This window comes from Patagioenas fasciata, chromosome 39 (assembly GCF_037038585.1).
Source record: "Patagioenas fasciata isolate bPatFas1 chromosome 39, bPatFas1.hap1, whole genome shotgun sequence".
Classification (NCBI taxonomy): Eukaryota; Metazoa; Chordata; class Aves; order Columbiformes; family Columbidae; genus Patagioenas; species Patagioenas fasciata.
Genome location: NC_092558.1, coordinates 513,492 through 530,524, shown reverse-complemented (window position 1 = coordinate 530,524; position 17,033 = coordinate 513,492). Strand labels below are relative to the sequence as shown.

General features: G+C 67.4%; 1 protein-coding gene across 1 annotated transcript in view; it reads right to left on the bottom strand.

The window, feature by feature from the left end:
* SPTBN2 (spectrin beta, non-erythrocytic 2) overlaps positions 1-3,168 on the bottom strand; it is an 85,462-nt gene extending 82,294 nt beyond the window's left edge. The window contains exons 1-2 of the mRNA XM_071801570.1: positions 3,098-3,168; positions 749-942 (exon numbers count right to left, since the gene is read on the bottom strand). Of these exons, the coding sequence (XP_071657671.1) occupies positions 749-914 (166 nt within the window). The 5' untranslated portion in view covers positions 915-942; positions 3,098-3,168. The remainder of the gene's footprint in view (positions 1-748; positions 943-3,097) is intronic.
* Positions 3,169-17,033: the final 13,865 nt, after the last annotated feature.

Sequence of the window (17,033 nt, the reverse complement as noted above, 5' to 3'; positions counted from 1 at the left end):
GGACCTCCCCCCCCATTTCCCCCCCATTTTTCGGGACTTCCCCCCCCCCATTTTTCGGCACCTCCCCCCCCATTTCCCCCCATTTTTCGGGACTTTTCCCCCCCATTTTTCGGGACCTCCCCCCCCCATTTCCCCCCCATTTTTCGGGTCTTCCCCCCCCATTTCCCCCCCATTTTTCGGGACCTCCCCCCCCATTTTTCGGAACTCCCCCCCCTATTTTCCCCCCATTTTTCGGGACCTCCCCCCCATTTTCCCCCCATTTTTCGGGTCTTCCCCCCCCATTTTTCGGGACCTCCCCCCCCATTTTCCCCCATTTTTCGGGACTTTTCCCCCCCATTTTTCGGGACCTCCCCCCCCCATTTCCCCCCATTTTTCGGAACTTTCCCCCCCCATTTCCCCCCCATTTTTCGGGACTTTTCCCCCCCATTTTTCGGGACCCCCCCCCCATTTCCCCCCATTTTTCGGGACCTCCCCCCCCCATTTTCCCCCCATTTTTCGGGACCTCCCCCCCCATTTTTCGGAACTCCCCCCCCTATTTTCCCCCCATTTTTCGGGACCTCCCCCCCCCAATTTTCCCCCCATTTTTCGGGACTTTTCCCCCCCATTTTTCGGGACTTCCCCCCCCCATTTTCCCCCATTTTTCGGGACCTCCCCCCCCATTTTTCGGGACTTACCCCCCCCATTTTTCGGGACACCCCCCCCCCATTTTCCGCCCCCCCCCCCCCATTTCGGGGTGCCCCCCCCGTACCGGCCAGCGCTCTGATGCGGGAGCGCTCGAAGCGCCGGGCGGAGCTGCCTTCATCGCCCCCCCCCTCCTCCTCTTCCTCCTCCTCCTCCGCGCCCCCCCCGGCCCAGCGCCCATCGCCCAACGGGCGCGGCAGATCCAGGGCCTCGTACGGGGGGGGGGACAACATGGGGGGGCCGTCACTGTGCGGGGGGGGCCTGCCATGGGGGGGGGGTCACACACGGGGCGGGGCGGGTGTGGCAGCCCCCCCTCCCCAATTCAAAGTGACCCCCCCCGAGTTCTGCGGGACCCCCCCCAATGCAAAATGACCCCCCCCACGTTCTGCGGGACCCCCCCCAATGCAAAGTGACCCCCCCTCGAGTTCTGCGGGACCCCCCCCAATGCAAAGTGACCCCCCCCCAAGTTCTGTGGGACCCCCCCCAATGCAAAGTGACCCCCTCCCAAGTTCTGTGGGACCCCCCCCAATGCAAAGTGACCCCCCCCACGTTCTGCGGGACCCCCCCCAATGCAAAGTGACCCCCTCCCAAGTTCTGTGGGACCCCCCCCAATGCAAAGTGACCCCCCCCCCAAGTTCTACGGGACCCCCCCCAATGCAAAGTGACCCCCCCCAAGTTCTGCGGGACCCCCCCCAATGCAAAGTGACCCCCCCCCCAAGTTCTGCGGGACCCCCCCCAATGCAAAGTGACCCCCCCCCCAAGTTCTGCGGGACCCCCCCCAATGCAAAGTGACCCCCCCCCCCAAGTTCTGCGGGACCCCCCCCAATGCAAAGTGACCCCCCCCCGAGTTCTGCGGGACCCCCCCAATGCAAAGTGACCCCCCCCAAGTTCTGTGGGACCCCCCCAATGCAAAGTGACCCCCCCCAAGTTCTGTGGGACCCCCCCCAATGCAAAGTGACCCCCCCCCCCCAAGTTCTGTGGGACCCCCCCAATGCAAAGTGACCCCCCCCAAGTTCTGCGGGACCCCCCCCAATGCAAAGTGACCCCCCCCCCAAGTTCTACGGGACCCCCCCCAATGCAAAGTGACCCCCCCCCCCCAAGTTCTGCGGGACCCCCCCAATGCAAAGTGACCCCCCCCCAAGTTCTGCGGGACCCCCCCCAATGCAAAGTGACCCCCCCCAAGTTCTGCGGGACCCCCCCCAATGCAAAGTGACCCCCCCCCCAAGTTCTGCGGGACCCCCCCCAATGCAAAGTGACCCCTCCCCCAAGTTCTGCGGGACCCCCCCCAATGCAAAGTGACCCCCCCCCAAGTTCTGTGGGACCCCCCCCCATGCAAAGTGACCCCCCCCCCAAGTTCTGCGGGACCCCCCCCAATGCAAAGTGACCCCCCCCCGAGTTCTGTGGGACCCCCCCCAAGGCAAAGTGACCCCCCCCCCCAAGTTCTGCGGGACCCCCCCCAATGCAAAGTGACCCCCCCCCCCAAGTTCTGCGGGACCCCCCCCAATGCAAAGTGACCCCCCCCCCGAGTTCTGCGGGACCCCCCCCAATGCAAAGTGACCCCCCCCCAAGTTCTGCGGGACCCCCCCCCAATGCAAAGTGACCCCCCCCAAGTTCTGCGGGACCCCCCCCAATGCAAAGTGACCCCCCCCCAAGTTCTGCGGGACCCCCCCCAATGCAAAGTGACCCCCCCCAAGTTCTGCGGGACCACCCCAATGCAAAGTGACCCCCCCCGAGTTCTGCGGGACCCCCCCCAATGCAAAGTGACCCCCCCCGGGTTCTGCGGGACCCCCCCCAATGCAAAGTGACCCCCCCCTCAAGCTCTGCGGGACCCCCCCCAATACAGAGAGACCCCCCCCAAGTTCTGTGGGACACCCCCAATGCAAAGTGACCCCCCCCAATGCAAAGTGACCCCCCCAATGCAGAGTGACCCCCCCAATCCATGCAGGACCCCCCCAGACCCCCCCAAGCCCCCCCCGTCTCCCTTCCCACGGACCCCCGACCCCCCCCACCATCCCCCCGTGTCCCCCCCCGGTGTCCCCCCCCCCCGAACCGCACTTTAATGCTCTTAGTGCCGGATCAACGGCCGGACCCCCCCGGCCCCCCCCGCGCCGGGAGGGGGTTGGGGACAACGCTGGGGGACAAAGCGGGGACAACACGACCCGGGGGGGGGGGGGACACAACGCGACACTGGGGGGGGACACAAGACCACCCGGGATGGGGGGGACCCGGCGCGGAGCGGCTGCCGCAGTAGCGGGGGGTGCGGGGACGCGGCGGCGGGGGGGACGCGGTGCGGGGCCGGGCGGGGGGGCCGTGGCGGGGTGCGTGTCCGTGTGTCCCCCCCCCCGTGTCGCCGTGTCCCCCCCCCGTGTCGCCGTGTCCCCCCCCGTGTCGCCGTGTCCCCGTGTCCCGCTCCTACCTGCGCGCTGCGGCGGAGCCGCCTGAACCCGCGCCCGCTCATCGCATTCGCGCCGGCGCGCCGGTGGGCGGGGCGTGGGGCGGGGCCTGGAGGAGACTCCGCCCACGTTGCCGTGGCAACGCCCCCCCCCAGGGCTGGGCGCGGAGGGAGGGGCGGTGGCTACGGCTCCGCCCCCCGTCGCCATGGCAACGCCCCCTCCCTAGAGCTGTGCGCGGAGGGAGGGGTGGTTGCTACGGCACGGCTCGCGTCGCCATGGCAACGTGGGGGGGGGGGAGTTTCTCCCCACCAATGGGGGGCTAAGGGGTCCCTGGGGAGGATTGGGGGGTCCTGGGGTGCTCAGGGGGCCCTGGCGAGGATTGGGGGACCTCAGGGGTCGCTGGGGAGGATTGGGGGGTCCTGGGGTGCTCAGGGGGCCCCGGGGAGGATTGGGAAGTCCTGGGGGGTCTAGGGGGTCTCAGGGGTCCCTGGGGAGAGTGGGGGAACCTGGGGGGTCCAGGGGGACTCAGGGGACCCTGGGGAGGATTGGGAAGTCCTGGGGGGTCTAGGGGGTCTCAGGGGTCCCTGGAGAAGATTGGGGGGTCCTGGGGGGTCCAGGGGGACTCAGGGGTCCCTGGGGAGAGTGGGGGAACCTGGGAGGTCCAGGGGGACTCAGGGGTCCCTGGAGAAGATTGGGGGGTCCTGGGGGGTCTAGGGGGACTCAGGGGTCCCTGGAGAAGATTGGGGGGTCTAGGGGGTCTCAGGGGTCCCTGGGCAGGATTGGGGGGTCCAGGGGGGGTCCTGAGGTCTCAGGAGTCCCTGGGCAGGATTGGGGGGTCCTAGGGGAGCTCTATGCGGAGGGAGGGGCGGTCTCTCCGGCTCTTCCCTTCCCGCCCGTTTCCATGGCGACCGGCTCTTCCCGGGGTCTCTGCCGCCCCCCCCGCTTCCTCCGCGCCGCCAGGGGGCGCTGGCGGGAAAAGGGGCAATGGCGGAAGAGGCCGTGCGGGGGGTCAGGGGCCCTCACCGGGGATTTGGGGGGGTCCTGGGGGGTCAGGGGTCCCTGGGGAGATTTGGGGGGGGTTCTGATGGGTCAGGGGGCTCTTGGAGTGATGGGGGGGTCCTGGGAGGGGGCTGGGGGGCCTCAGGGTTCCCTGAGGAGGATTGGGGGGTTCTGGGGGTCTCAGGGGGTCCTGGGGAGGATTGGGGGGTCCCGGAGCAGAATTGGGGGGGTCCTGGGGTCCCTAAAGAGGATTTGGGGGGCTCAGGGGTTCCTGAGGAGGATTGGGGGGTTCTGGGGGTCTCAGGGGGTCCTGGGGAGGATTGGGGGGTCCTGGGGGTCCCGGAGCAGAATTGGGGGGGTCCTGGGGTCCCTAAAGAGGATTTGGGGGGCTCAGGGGTTCCTGAGGAGGATTGGGGGGTTCTGGGGGTCTCAGGGGGTCCTGGGGAGGATTGGGGGGTCCCGGAGCAGAATTGGGGGGGTCCTGGGGTCCCTAAAGAGGATTTGGGGGGCTCAGGGGTTCCTGAGGAGGATTGGGGGGTTCTGGGGGTCTCAGGGGTCCATGGGGGGGATTGGGGGGTCCTGGGGGTCCCTGTGAGGATTGGGGGGTCCAGGGGTCTCAGGGGTCCCTGTGAGGATTGGGGGCTCCCGGGGGGGTCCTGGGGTCTCAGGGGTCCCTGTGAGGATTGGGGGGTCCTGGGGGGGTCCTGGGGTCTCAGGGGTCCCTGTGAAGATTGGGGGGTCCTGGGGGGGTCCTGGGGTCTCAGGGGTCCCTGTGAGGATTGGGGGTCCTGGGGGGGTCCCGGGGGTCCCTGTGAGGATTGGGGGGTCCCGGGGGTCCCTGTGGGGATTGGGGGTCCCGGGGGGTCCCCCCCAACGCGCCGGTTCCCCCCGCAGGTGCTGGAGCGGCTCCTCCTGGGGCTGCCCCCCCCCAGCACCGGGCGGCCCAGCCGGGGGGCGCTGCTGGTGGCCGTGGTGGCCACGGGGGACGCGGGGGGCGCGGGGCGGCCCCGCTGCACCGTCACGGGTGGGTGGGGGGACGCGGGGGGGTGGGGTGGAAAGGGGGACCCCCCTGTACCGTCACGGGTGGGTGGGGGGACACGGGGGGCGGGGGGAAACGGGGACCCCCCTGCACCGTCACGGGTGGGTGGGGGGACACGGGGGGCGGGGGGGAAACGGGGACCCCCCTGTACCGTCACGGGTGGGTGGAGGGACGCGGGGGGGCGAGGGGGAAAGGGGGACCCCCCTGCACCGTCACGGGTGGGTGGGGGGACACGGGGGGCGGGGGGAAACGGGGACCCCCCTGTACCGTCACGGGTGGGTGGGGGGACACGGGGGTGTGGGGTGGAAAGGGGGACCCCCCTGCACCGTCACGGGTGGGGGGGCGCGGGGGGAAATGGGGACCCCCCTGCACCGTCACGGGTGGGTGGGGGGACACGGGGGGGCGGGGGGGAAAGGGGGACCCCCCTGTACCGTCACGGGTGGGTGGGGGGACACGGGGGGCGGGGGGAAACGGGGACCCCCCTGCACCGTCACGGGTGGGTGGGGGGACACGGGGGGGATGCGGGGGGGAAACGGGGACCCCCCTGCACCGTCACGGGTGGGTGGGGGGACACGGGGGTGTGGGGTGGAAAGGGGGACCCCCCTGTACCGTCACGGGTGGGTGGGGGGACACGGGGGGTGGGGGGAAACGGGGACCCCCCTGTACCGTCACGGGTGGGTGGGGGGACACGGGGGGGCGGGGGGGAAAGGGGGACCCCCCTGCACCGTCACGGGTGGGTGGGTGGGGGGGGAAACGGGGACCCCCCTGCACCGTCACGGGTGGGTGGGCGGGGGGGGAAACGGGGACCCCCCTGCACCGTCACGGGTGGGTGGGCGGGGGGGGAAACGGGGACCCCCCTGCACCGTCACGGGTGGGTGGGCGGGGGGGGAAACGGGGACCCCCCTGTACCGTCACGGGTGGGTGGGCGGGGGGGGAAACGGGGACCCCCCTGCACCGTCACGGGTGGGTGGGGGGACACGGGGGTGTGGGGTGGAAAGGGGGACCCCCCTGTACCGTCACGGGTGGGTGGGGGGACACGGGGGGGCAGGGGGGAAAGGGGGACCCCCCTGCACCGTCACGGGTGGGTGGGCGGGGGGGGAAACGGGGAACCCCCTGCACCGTCACGGGTGGGTGGGGGGACACGGGGGGGTGGGGGGGAAAGGGGGACCCCCCTGTACCGTCACGGGTGGGTGGGGGGACACGGGGGGGTGGGGGGGAAACGGGGACCCCCCTGCACCGTCACGGGTGGGTGGGGGGACACGGGGGGGATGCGGGGGGGAAACGGGGACCCCCCTGCACCGTCACGGGTGGGTGGGGGGACACGGGGGGGCGGGGGGAAACGGGGACCCCCCTGTACCGTCACGGGTGGGTGGGTGGGGGGGGAAACGGGGACCCCCCTGTACCGTCACGGGTGGGTGGGGGGACGCGGGGGGGCGGGGGGGAAACGGGGACCCCCCTGCACCGTCACGGGTGGGTGGGGGACACGGGGGGGCGGGGGGGAAACGGGGACCCCCCTGTACCGTCACGGGTGGGTGGGGGGACGCGGGGGGGCGGGGGGGAAACGGGGACCCCCCTGCACCGTCACGGGTGGGTGGGGGGACACGGGGGGGTGGGGGGAAACGGGGACTCCCCTGCACCGTCACGGGTGGGTGGGCGGGGGGGGAAACGGGGACCCCCCTGCACCGTCACGGGTGGGTGGGGGGACACGGGGGGGATGCGGGGGGCAAACGGGGACCCCCCTGAACCCCAATGTCCTGCAGTGGCGGCTGCGGGGGAGCTGAGCTGGGGGGTCGATGCCACAGCGCTGCGGGGGGGTAAGGGACCCCAGAGCCCCCCCAAACCCCATAGACCCCAAACCCATAGCCCCCCAACCCATAACCCCCCCCAAACCCTCCTGGGGGGTCCCAACTGTACCCCCCCCCCCATATTCTTTCATGTCCCCCCCATGTCCCTGAACCCCACATCCCCCCATGTGCCCTATCCCCCCATGTCCCCACATGTCCCTGACCCCCCATGTCCCCCCCATATCCCCCCCATGTCCCCCCATGTCCCCTGTCCCCCCATGTCCCCCCCATGTCCCTAACCCCCCATGTCCTTGTCCCCCCATGTCCCCCCCATATCCCCCCCATGTCCCCTCCATGTCCCCATGTCCCCCCATCTCCCTTTTCCCCCCATGTCCCCCCCATATCCCCCCCATGTCCCAATGTCCCCCCATGTCCTCTGTCCCCCAATGTCCCCCCATGTCCTCTGTCCCCCCATGTCCCCATGTCCCCCCATGTCCCTGTCCCCCCATGTCCCCCATGTGCCCCCCATGTCCCCATGTCCCCCCATGTCCCCATGTCCCCTCCATGTCCCTAACCCCCCTGTCCCCCATGTCCCCCCCGTATCCCCCCCACGTCCCCATGTCCCCCCATGTCCCCATGTCCCCTCCATGTCCCTAACCCCCCTGTCCCCGCATGTCCCCCCCGTATCCCCCCCACGTCCCCATGTCCCCCCATGTCCTCATGTCCCCCCCATGTCCCTGTCCCCCCATGTCCCCCCTGTGCCCCCCATGTCCCCATGTCCCCCCATGTCCCCATGTCCCCTCCATGTCCCTAACCCCCCTGTCCCCCCATGTCCCCCCCGTATCCCCCCCACATCCCCATGTCCCCCAATGTCCCCATGTCCCCTCCATGTCCCTAACCCCCCCTGTCCCCCCATGTCCCCCCCGTATCCCCCCCACGTCCCCATATCCCCCCATGTCCCCATGTCCCCCCATGTCCCTAACCCCCCCTGTCCCCCCATGTCCCCCCTGTGCCCCCCATGTCCCCATGTCCCCCCATGTCCCCATGTCCCCTCCATGTCCCTAACCCCCCTGTCCCCCCATGTCCCCCCTGTGCCCCCCACATCCCCATGTCCCCCCATGTCCCCATGTCCCCTCCATGTCCCTAACCCCCCTGTCCCCCCATGTCCCCCCTGTATCCCCCCCACGTCCCCATGTCCCCCCATGTCCCCATGTCCCCCCATGTCCCTAACCCCCCTGTCCCCCCATGTCCCCCCTGTATCCCCCCCACGTCCCCATGTCCCCCCATGTCCCCCTGTGTCCCCAGCCGCCCCGGGGGTGCAGGAGCTGCCGGGGGTCCCGTGTCCCCCCCCCGGCCGGTGCTGCCACCAAATCCTGGACCGCGCGCGGCTGCGCTGGAGCTGCCAGGTGACAATTGGGGACCCCCTTGTCCCCTCACTTGTCCTTCTTGTCCCCCTTATCCCCCTTGTCCCCCATGTCCCCCCATGTCCCCCTTGTCCCCCATGTCCCCCATAGCCCCTTGTCCCCCCATGTCCCCCTTATCCCCCTTGTCCCCCATGTCCCCCCATATCCCCCTTGTCCCCCTTGTCCACCATGTCCCCCATGTCCCCCCATGTCCCTCCATATCCCCCATGTCCCCCTTGTCCCCCATGTCCCCCCATGTCCCTCATGTCCCCCCATGTCCCCCTTGTCCCCCATGTCCCCTCATGTCCCCCTTGTCCCCCATATCCCCCTTGTCCCCCTTGTCCACCATGTCCCCCATATCCCCCTTGTCCCCCTTGTCCCCCATGTCCCCCCATGTCCCCCTTATCCCCCTTGTCCCCCTTGTCCTCCTTGTCCCCCATGTCCCCCCATGTCCCCCTTGTCCCCTTGTCTCCCTTGTCCCCCATGTCCCCCCATATCCCCCTTGTCCCCCTTGTCCCCCATGTCCCCCCATGTCCCCCATATCCCCCATATCCCCCTTGTCCACCATGTCCCCCATGTCCCCTCATGTCCCCCTTGTCCCCCGTGTCCCCCTTGTCCCCCTTGTCCCCCATGTCCCCCATGTCCCCCCATGTCCCCCATGTCCCACCTTGTCCCCCCATGTCCCCCGTGTCCCCCATATCCCCCTTATCCCCTGTGTCGCCCTTGTCCCCTTGTGTCCCCCTTATCCCCCATGTCCCCCCATGTCCCCCCATGTCCCCATTCCCCATGGTGACCTTGGCGGGTGCTCAATGTGGGTCAGGGGTCCCTCAGGAGCCCCACAATTAGGGTGGGTGGATATAAATAACCAGGGTGGCCTCATTTTTGGGGTGGGGGGGGCATGAAAATGGGGTCACTGCGGGGGGGGGCGGGGGGGGTCCCCAAACTGGTCCCAGTCCCTTGGTTGTGGCCCTAATTGGTGTCACCGAGCGGGACCCCCCTGGATGTGGGGGGGGGGTTTGGGGGGGCTGGGTGGCCCCCTCTGTGTGACTGTGACCCCCCCCCCCCCCAGCTGAGCCCCCCGCCCGGGACGGTGACACCCGACTGTGTCACCCTGCGGGGGTTCCTGCACAGGACCTGCCTGCTGCACCCCGAGGTATGGGGACAGGGGACAGGGGACAGGGGGGGACAGGGGACATGGGGATATGGGACAGGGGGACATGGGGACATGGGGATATGGGGATATGGGGACATGGGACATGGGGACATGGGGATATGGGGACGGGGGACATGGGGACATGGGGATATGGGGACAGGGGGACATGGGGACATGGGACATGGGGATATGGGGATATGGGGATATGGGGACATGGGACATGGGACATGGGGATATGGGGACAGGGGGACATGGGGACATGGGACATGGGGATATGGGGACAGGGGGACATGGGACATGGGGATATGGGGACAGGGGGGACAGGCGACAGGGGACATGGGGATATGAGGACATGGGGATATGAGACATGGGGACAGGGGACATGGGGACATGGGACATGGGGATATGGGACATGGGGATATGGGGGCACAGGGGATAGGGGGACATGGGACATGAGACATGGGGACATGGGACAGGGGGGACAGGGGACATGGGGGACAGGGGACATGGGGATAGGGGGATATGGGGATATGGGGACGTGGGGACATGGGACATGGGGATAGGGAGATATGGGGAGATGGGGATATGGGGACAGGGGGACATGGGACATGGGGATATGGGGACGGGGGACATGGGACATGGGGATAGGGGGACAGGGGGACATGAGACATGGGGATATGGGGACATGGGGGACAGGTGACAGGGGACATGGGGATATGATGACATGGGGATATGGGACATGGGGACAGGGGACATGGGAACATGGGGATATGGGGGGACATGGGGACAGGGGGACATGGGGGGAATGGGGACAGGGGATAGGGGGACATGGGACATGAGACATGGGGACATGGGACAGGGGACATGGGGATAGGGGGATATGGGGATATGGGGACGTGGGGACATTGGACATGGGGATAGGGAGATATGGGGAGATGGGGATATGGGGACATGGGGACATGGGACATGGGGATATGGGGACAGGGGGACATGGGGACATGGGACATGGGACATGGGACATGGGGATATGGGGACATGGGGGACAGGCGACAGGGGACATGGGGATATGAGGACATGGGGATATGGGACATGGGGACAGGGGACATGGGGCCATGGGACATGGGGATATGGGGACAGGGGGACATGGGGACATGGGACATGGGGACAGGGGGACATGGGGATATGGGGGGACATGGGGACAGGGGGACATGGGGATATGGGGGGACAGGGGATAGGGGGACATGGGACATGAGACATGGGGACATGGGACAGGGGACATGGGGATAGGGGGATATGGGGATATGGGGACATGGGGACATTGGACATGGGGATAGGGAGATATGGGGAGATGGGGACATGGGGACATGGGGACATGGGACATGGGGATATGGGGACATGGGACATGGGGATATGGGGACGGGGGACATGGGGACATGGGACATGGGGATATGAGGACATGGGGATATGGAACATGGGGACAGGGGACATGGGGACATGGTGGGACAGGGGGACATGGGGGGACATGGGCACATAGGGGGACAAGGGACATTGAGGGACATGGGGGACATGAGGGGGACATGGGGACGTGGGGGGTCAGGGGGATGTGGGCACATGGGGGGACAAGGGACATGGGGACATGTGGGGGACATGGGGGGTCACAGGGACATGGGGGGGACATACGGGGCACGGGAGACATGGGGACATGGGTGGGACAGGAGACATGGAGGGGGCATGGGGACACATGGGGGGGACAGGGGACATGGGGACAGGGGATATGGGGACATCAGGACATGTGGGGACAAGGGGCCATTGGGGGTCCCCACACCGTTCCCCACAGGTGGAGTTTCACTTCTGCTTCAGCGTGGACGGGACCGTCACCTCCCACACCTACGGGTGAGGCCTGGGGACACCTGGGGACATCGGGGGACATCGGGGGACACCCCCGGGGACACCCCCAGGGACACCCCCAGGGACACCCCCAGGGACACCATTGGTCTGGGGACACCCACCCCAGGGACACCCCACAGCTGGTGGCTCGTCCCTTGGGGGTATGGATGGGGACATGGGATGGGGACAGGGGTGGGGACAGGGACAGGGGTGGGGACATGGGATGGGGACATGGGATGGAGACAGGGATGGGGACAGGGACAGGGACAAGGATGGGGACATGGGATGGGGACATGGATGGGGACAAGGGTGGGGACAGGTGGGTCAGGGGTGGGGACAGGGCCACCGTGTCCCTGATGCCAACCCCGTGCTTGTCCCTGTCCCCATTCTGTCCCTGTCCCTGTCCCCATCCCATCCCTGTCCCCATCCCATCCCGTCCCTGTCCCCATCCCATCCCTGTCCCCATCCCGTCCCTGTCCCCATTCTGTCCCTGTCCCCATCCCGTCCCTGTCCCCATCCCGTCCCTGTCCCCATTCTGTCCCTGTCCCCATCCCGTCCCTGTCCCCATCCCGTCCCTGTCCCCATCCCATCCCTGTCCCTGTCCCCATTCTGTCCCTGTCCCCATCCCATCCCTGTCCCTGTCCCCATTCTGTCCCTGTCCCCATCCCATCCCTGTCCCTGTCCCCATTCTGTCCCTGTCCCCATCCCGTCCCTGTCCCCATCCCGTCCCTGTCCCCATCCTGCCCCTGTCCCCATCCCGTCCCTGTCCCTGTCCCCATCCCGTCCCTGTCCCCATCCCGTCCCTGTCCCCATTCTGTCCCTGTCCCCATCCCGTCCCTGTCCCCATCCCATCCCTGTCCCCATCCCTGTCCCTGTCCCCATCCCGTCCCTGTCCCCATCCCATCCCTGTCCCCATCCCATCCCTGTCCCTGTCCCCATCCCGTCCCTGTCCCCATCCCGTCCCTGTCCCCATCCCATCCCTGTCCCCATACTGTCCCTGTCCCCATCCCGTCCCTGTCCCTGTCCCCATCCCATCCCTGTCCCCATCCCGTCCCTGTCCCCATTCCGTCCCTGTCCCTGTCCCCATCCCGTCCCTGTCCCCATCCTGTCCCTGTCCCTGTCCCTGTCCCTGTCCCCATCCTGTCCCTGTCCCCATCCCATCCCTGTCCCCATCCTGTCCCTGTCCCTGTCCCCATCCCGTCCCTGTCCCCATCCTGTCCCTGTCCCTGTCCCTGTCCCCATCCTGTCCCTGTCCCTGTCCCTGTCCCTGTCCCCATCCTGTCCCTGTCCCCAGTGCGGAGGCTCCCGGGGCGCTGGCCGGAGTGCGGCTGCGGGTCCAGAGCTGCCACTTCACGTACGGAGGGGACGGGGACACGAGGGGACAGGAGGGGGACAGGAGGGGACAGGATGGGATGGGGACAGCAATAAGGACAAGGGTGGGTTGGTGGCAAGGACGGGATGGGGACAGGGCTGGGGACAAGAACAGGTTGTGGTGGGGGCAAAGACAAGGGTGGGGGCAGGGACGGGATGGGGACAGGGACAGGGACGGGATGGGGACAGGGATGGGATGGGGACAGGGATGGGATGGGATGGGGACAGGGACGGGATGGGGACAGGGACGGGATGGGGACAGGGACGGGATGGGATGGGGACAGGGATGGGATGGGGACAGGGACAGGGACAGGATGGGGACAGGGATGGGATGGGATGGGGACAGAGATGGGATGGGGACAGGGACAGGGACAGGATGGGGACAGGGATGGGATGGGATGGGGACAGAGATGGGATGGGGACAGGGATGGGATGGGGACAGGGACGGGATGGGATGGGGACAGGGACGGGATGGGGACAGGGACGGGATGGGGACAATGATGGGATGGGGACAGGGATGGGATGGGATGGGATGGGGACAGGGACGGGATGGGGACAATGACATGGTGGGGACAATGATGGGATGGGGACAGGGATGGGATGGGGACAGGGACGGGATGGGGACAGGGATGGGATGGGGACAATGACATGGTGGGGACAATGATGGGATGGGGACAGGGATGGGATGGGGACAGGGATGGGATGGGGACAGGGACGGGATGGGGACAGGGATGGGATGGGGACAGGGACGGGATGGGATGGGGACAGGGATGGGATGGGGACAGGGACGGGATGGGGACAGGGACAGGGACGGGATGGGAAGGGGACAGGGATGGGATGGGGACAGGGACGGGATGGGGACAGGGACAGGGATGGGATGGGGACAGGGACGGGATGGGGACAGGGACGTGGTGGGGACAGGGACGGGATGGGGACAGGGACGGGATGGGTACAATGACGTGGTGGGGACAATGATGGGATGGGGACAGGGATGGGATGGGTACAATGACGTGGTGGGGACAATGATGGGATGGGGACAAGGCTGGGGACATGGAGCTGGACACCCCATGGTGGTCACAGCCACGTGTCCCCCCTTGTCCCCCTTGTCCCCCATATCCCCCATATCCCCCAATGTCCCCCATGTCCCCATATCCCCCCATGTCCCCCATGTCCCCCTTGTCCCCTGTGTCCCCCCATGTCCCCCGTGTCCCCCATATTCCCCATGTCCCCCATATCCCCCCATATCCCCATGTCCCCTGTGTCTCCATATCCCCCCATGTCCCTCCATGTCCCCATGTCCCCATATCCCCCATGTCCCCATATCTCTCGTATCCCCCCATGTCCCCCCATATCCCCCCATGTCCCCCATATCCCCCATGTCCCCACATCCCCCATGTTCCCATATCCCCCATATCCCCCATATCCCCCATGTCCCCCATATCCCCCCATGTCCCCATATCCCCCATATCCCTCTATGTCCCCATATCCCCCCATATACCCCATGTCCCCATGTCCCCATATCCCCCATATCCCCCATATCCCCCCATATCCCCCATGTCCCCATATCCCCCCATATCCCCCCATATCCCCCATATCCCCCATGTCCCCCATATCCCCCCCATGTCCCCATATCCCCCATGTCCCCCATATCCCCCATATCCCCCCCATGTCCCCATGTCCCCATATCCCCATATCCCCCATATCCCCCATGTCTCCATATCCCCCATATCCCCCATGTCCCCACATCCCCCATGTTCCCATATCCCCCATATCCCCCATATCCCCCCATATCCCCCATATCCCCCACATCCCCCATGTTCCCATATCCCCCATGTCCCCATATCCCCCATATCCCCCATATCCCCCATATCCCCCATATCCCCCCATGTCCCCCATATCCCCCATATCCCCCATATCCCCCATATCCCCCCATATCCCCCATATCCCCCATATCCCCCCCATATCCCCCATATCCCCCATATCCCCCCCATATCCCCCATATCCCCCATATCCCCCTATGTCCCCATGCCCCCCCATATACCCCATGTCCCCATATCCCCCCATGTCCCCGTATCCCCCATATCCCCCTTTTCCCCCCACGTCCCCATATCCCCCACATCCCCCACATCCCCCATGTCCCCCATTGTCCCCAGGTCCCCGTCCCCCGGCGCTGTCCCCTCGGGGTGTCACCGGATCCACCCCGTCCCCGGGGTCCCCATTGGGCTGCGGGTGCCCCCCCCGGCGGCGGCCGCGGGGCTGGGGGGGGAGCTGAGCGTGCTGCCCGTCACCGCCCTGTGTCCCTGTCACCAAGCTGTCCCCAACCTGCCCACCCGCCTGGCCCGGGTCACCATATCCTGTGGCCCTGGCACCGGCCGGGGGGACACGGGGACACCTGTGTCCCTGTGACTGTATCGTGGGGGGACACGGGTGTCATTGTCACTGGGTCCTGGGGGGGACATGGGGGGACACCTGTGTCCTTGTCACCATGGCCGGGGGGGACATGGGGGGACACCTGTGTCCTTGTCACCATGTCCTGGGGGGGACACCTGTGTCCTTGTCACTGGGTCCTGGGGGGTGGGACATGGGGGGACACCTGTGTCATTGTCACCGTGTCCTGGAGGGGACACCTGTGTCCTTGTCACCATGACCGGGGGGGACATGAGGGGACACCTGTGTCCCTGTGACTGTGTCATGGGGGGACACGTGTGTCCTTGTCACCATGGCCGGGGGGGGACACCTGTGTCCTTGTCACTGGGTCCTAGGGGGTGGGACATGGGGGGACACCTGTGTCTCTGTCACCATGTCCTGGAGCGGGGGACACCTGTGTCCTTGTCACCATGACCGGGGGGGACATGAGGGGACACCTGTGTCCTTGTCACCATTGGGGGGGGGACATGGGGGGACACCTGTGTCCTTGTCACCATGGCCGGGGGGGACATGGGGGGACACCTGTGTCCTTGTCACCATGTCCTGGGGGGGACACCTGTGTCCTTGTCACTGGGTCCTGGGGGGTGGGACATGGGGGGACACCTGTGTCATTGTCACCGTGTCCTGGAGGGGACACCTGTGTCCTTGTCACCATGACCGGGGGGGACATGAGGGGACACCTGTGTCCCTGTGACTGTGTCATGGGGGGACACGTGTGTCCTTGTCACCATGGCCGGGGGGGGACACCTGTGTCCTTGTCACTGGGTCCTAGGGGGTGGGACATGGGGGGACACCTGTGTCTCTGTCACCATGTCCTGGAGCGGGGGACACCTGTGTCCTTGTCACCATGACCGGGGGGGACATGAGGGGACACCTGTGTCCTTGTCACCATTGGGGGTGGGACATGGGGGGACACCTGTGTCCTTGTCACCATGGCCGGGGGGGACATGGGGGGACACCTGTGTCCTTGTCACCATGTCCTGGGGGGGACACCTGTGTCCTTGTCACTGGGTCCTGGGGGGTGGGACATAGGGGGACACCTGTGTCCTTGTCACCACGTCCTGGGGGGACACGTGTGTCCTTGTCACTGGGTCCTGGGGGGGACATGAGGGGACACCTGTGTCCCTGTCACCATGTCCTGGGGGATATGGGGGGACACCTGTGTCCTTGTCACTGGGTCCTGGGGGGGACATGAGGGGACACCTGTGTCCCTGTCACCATGTCCTGGGGGATATGGGGGGACACCTGTGTCCTTGTCACCAGGTCCTGGGGGGCGTCCCGGGGGGTCCGGTGTCCTTGTCACCCACCCTGGGTGGACACGGGGGGTCCGGTGTCCTTGTCACCCACCCCAGGTGGACATGGGGGGTCCGGTGTCCTTGTCACCCACCCCAGGTGGACACGGGGGGTCCGGTGTCCCTGTCACCCACCCCAGGTGGACACGGGGGGTCCGGTGTCCTTGTCACCCACCCCAGGTGGACACGGGGGGTCCGGTGTCCCTGTCCTTGTCACCCACCCCAGGTGGACACGGGGGGTCCGGTGTCCTTGTCACCCACCCCAGGTGGACACGGGGGGTCCGGTGTCCCTGTCCTTGTCACCCACCCCAGGTGGACACAGGGGGTCCGGTGTCCTTGTCACCCACCCCAGGTGGACACGGGGGGTCCGGTGTCCTTGTCACCCACCCCAGGTGGACACAGGGGGTCCGGTGTCCTTGTCACCCACCCCAGGTGGACACGGGGGGTCCGGTGTCCCTGTCCTTGTCACCCACCCCAGGTGGACACGGGGGGTCCGGTGTCCTTGTCACCCACCCCAGGTGGACACGGGGGGTCCGGTGTCCTTGTCACCCACCCCAGGTGGACACGGGGGGTCCGGTGTCCTTGTCACCCACCCCAGGTGGAC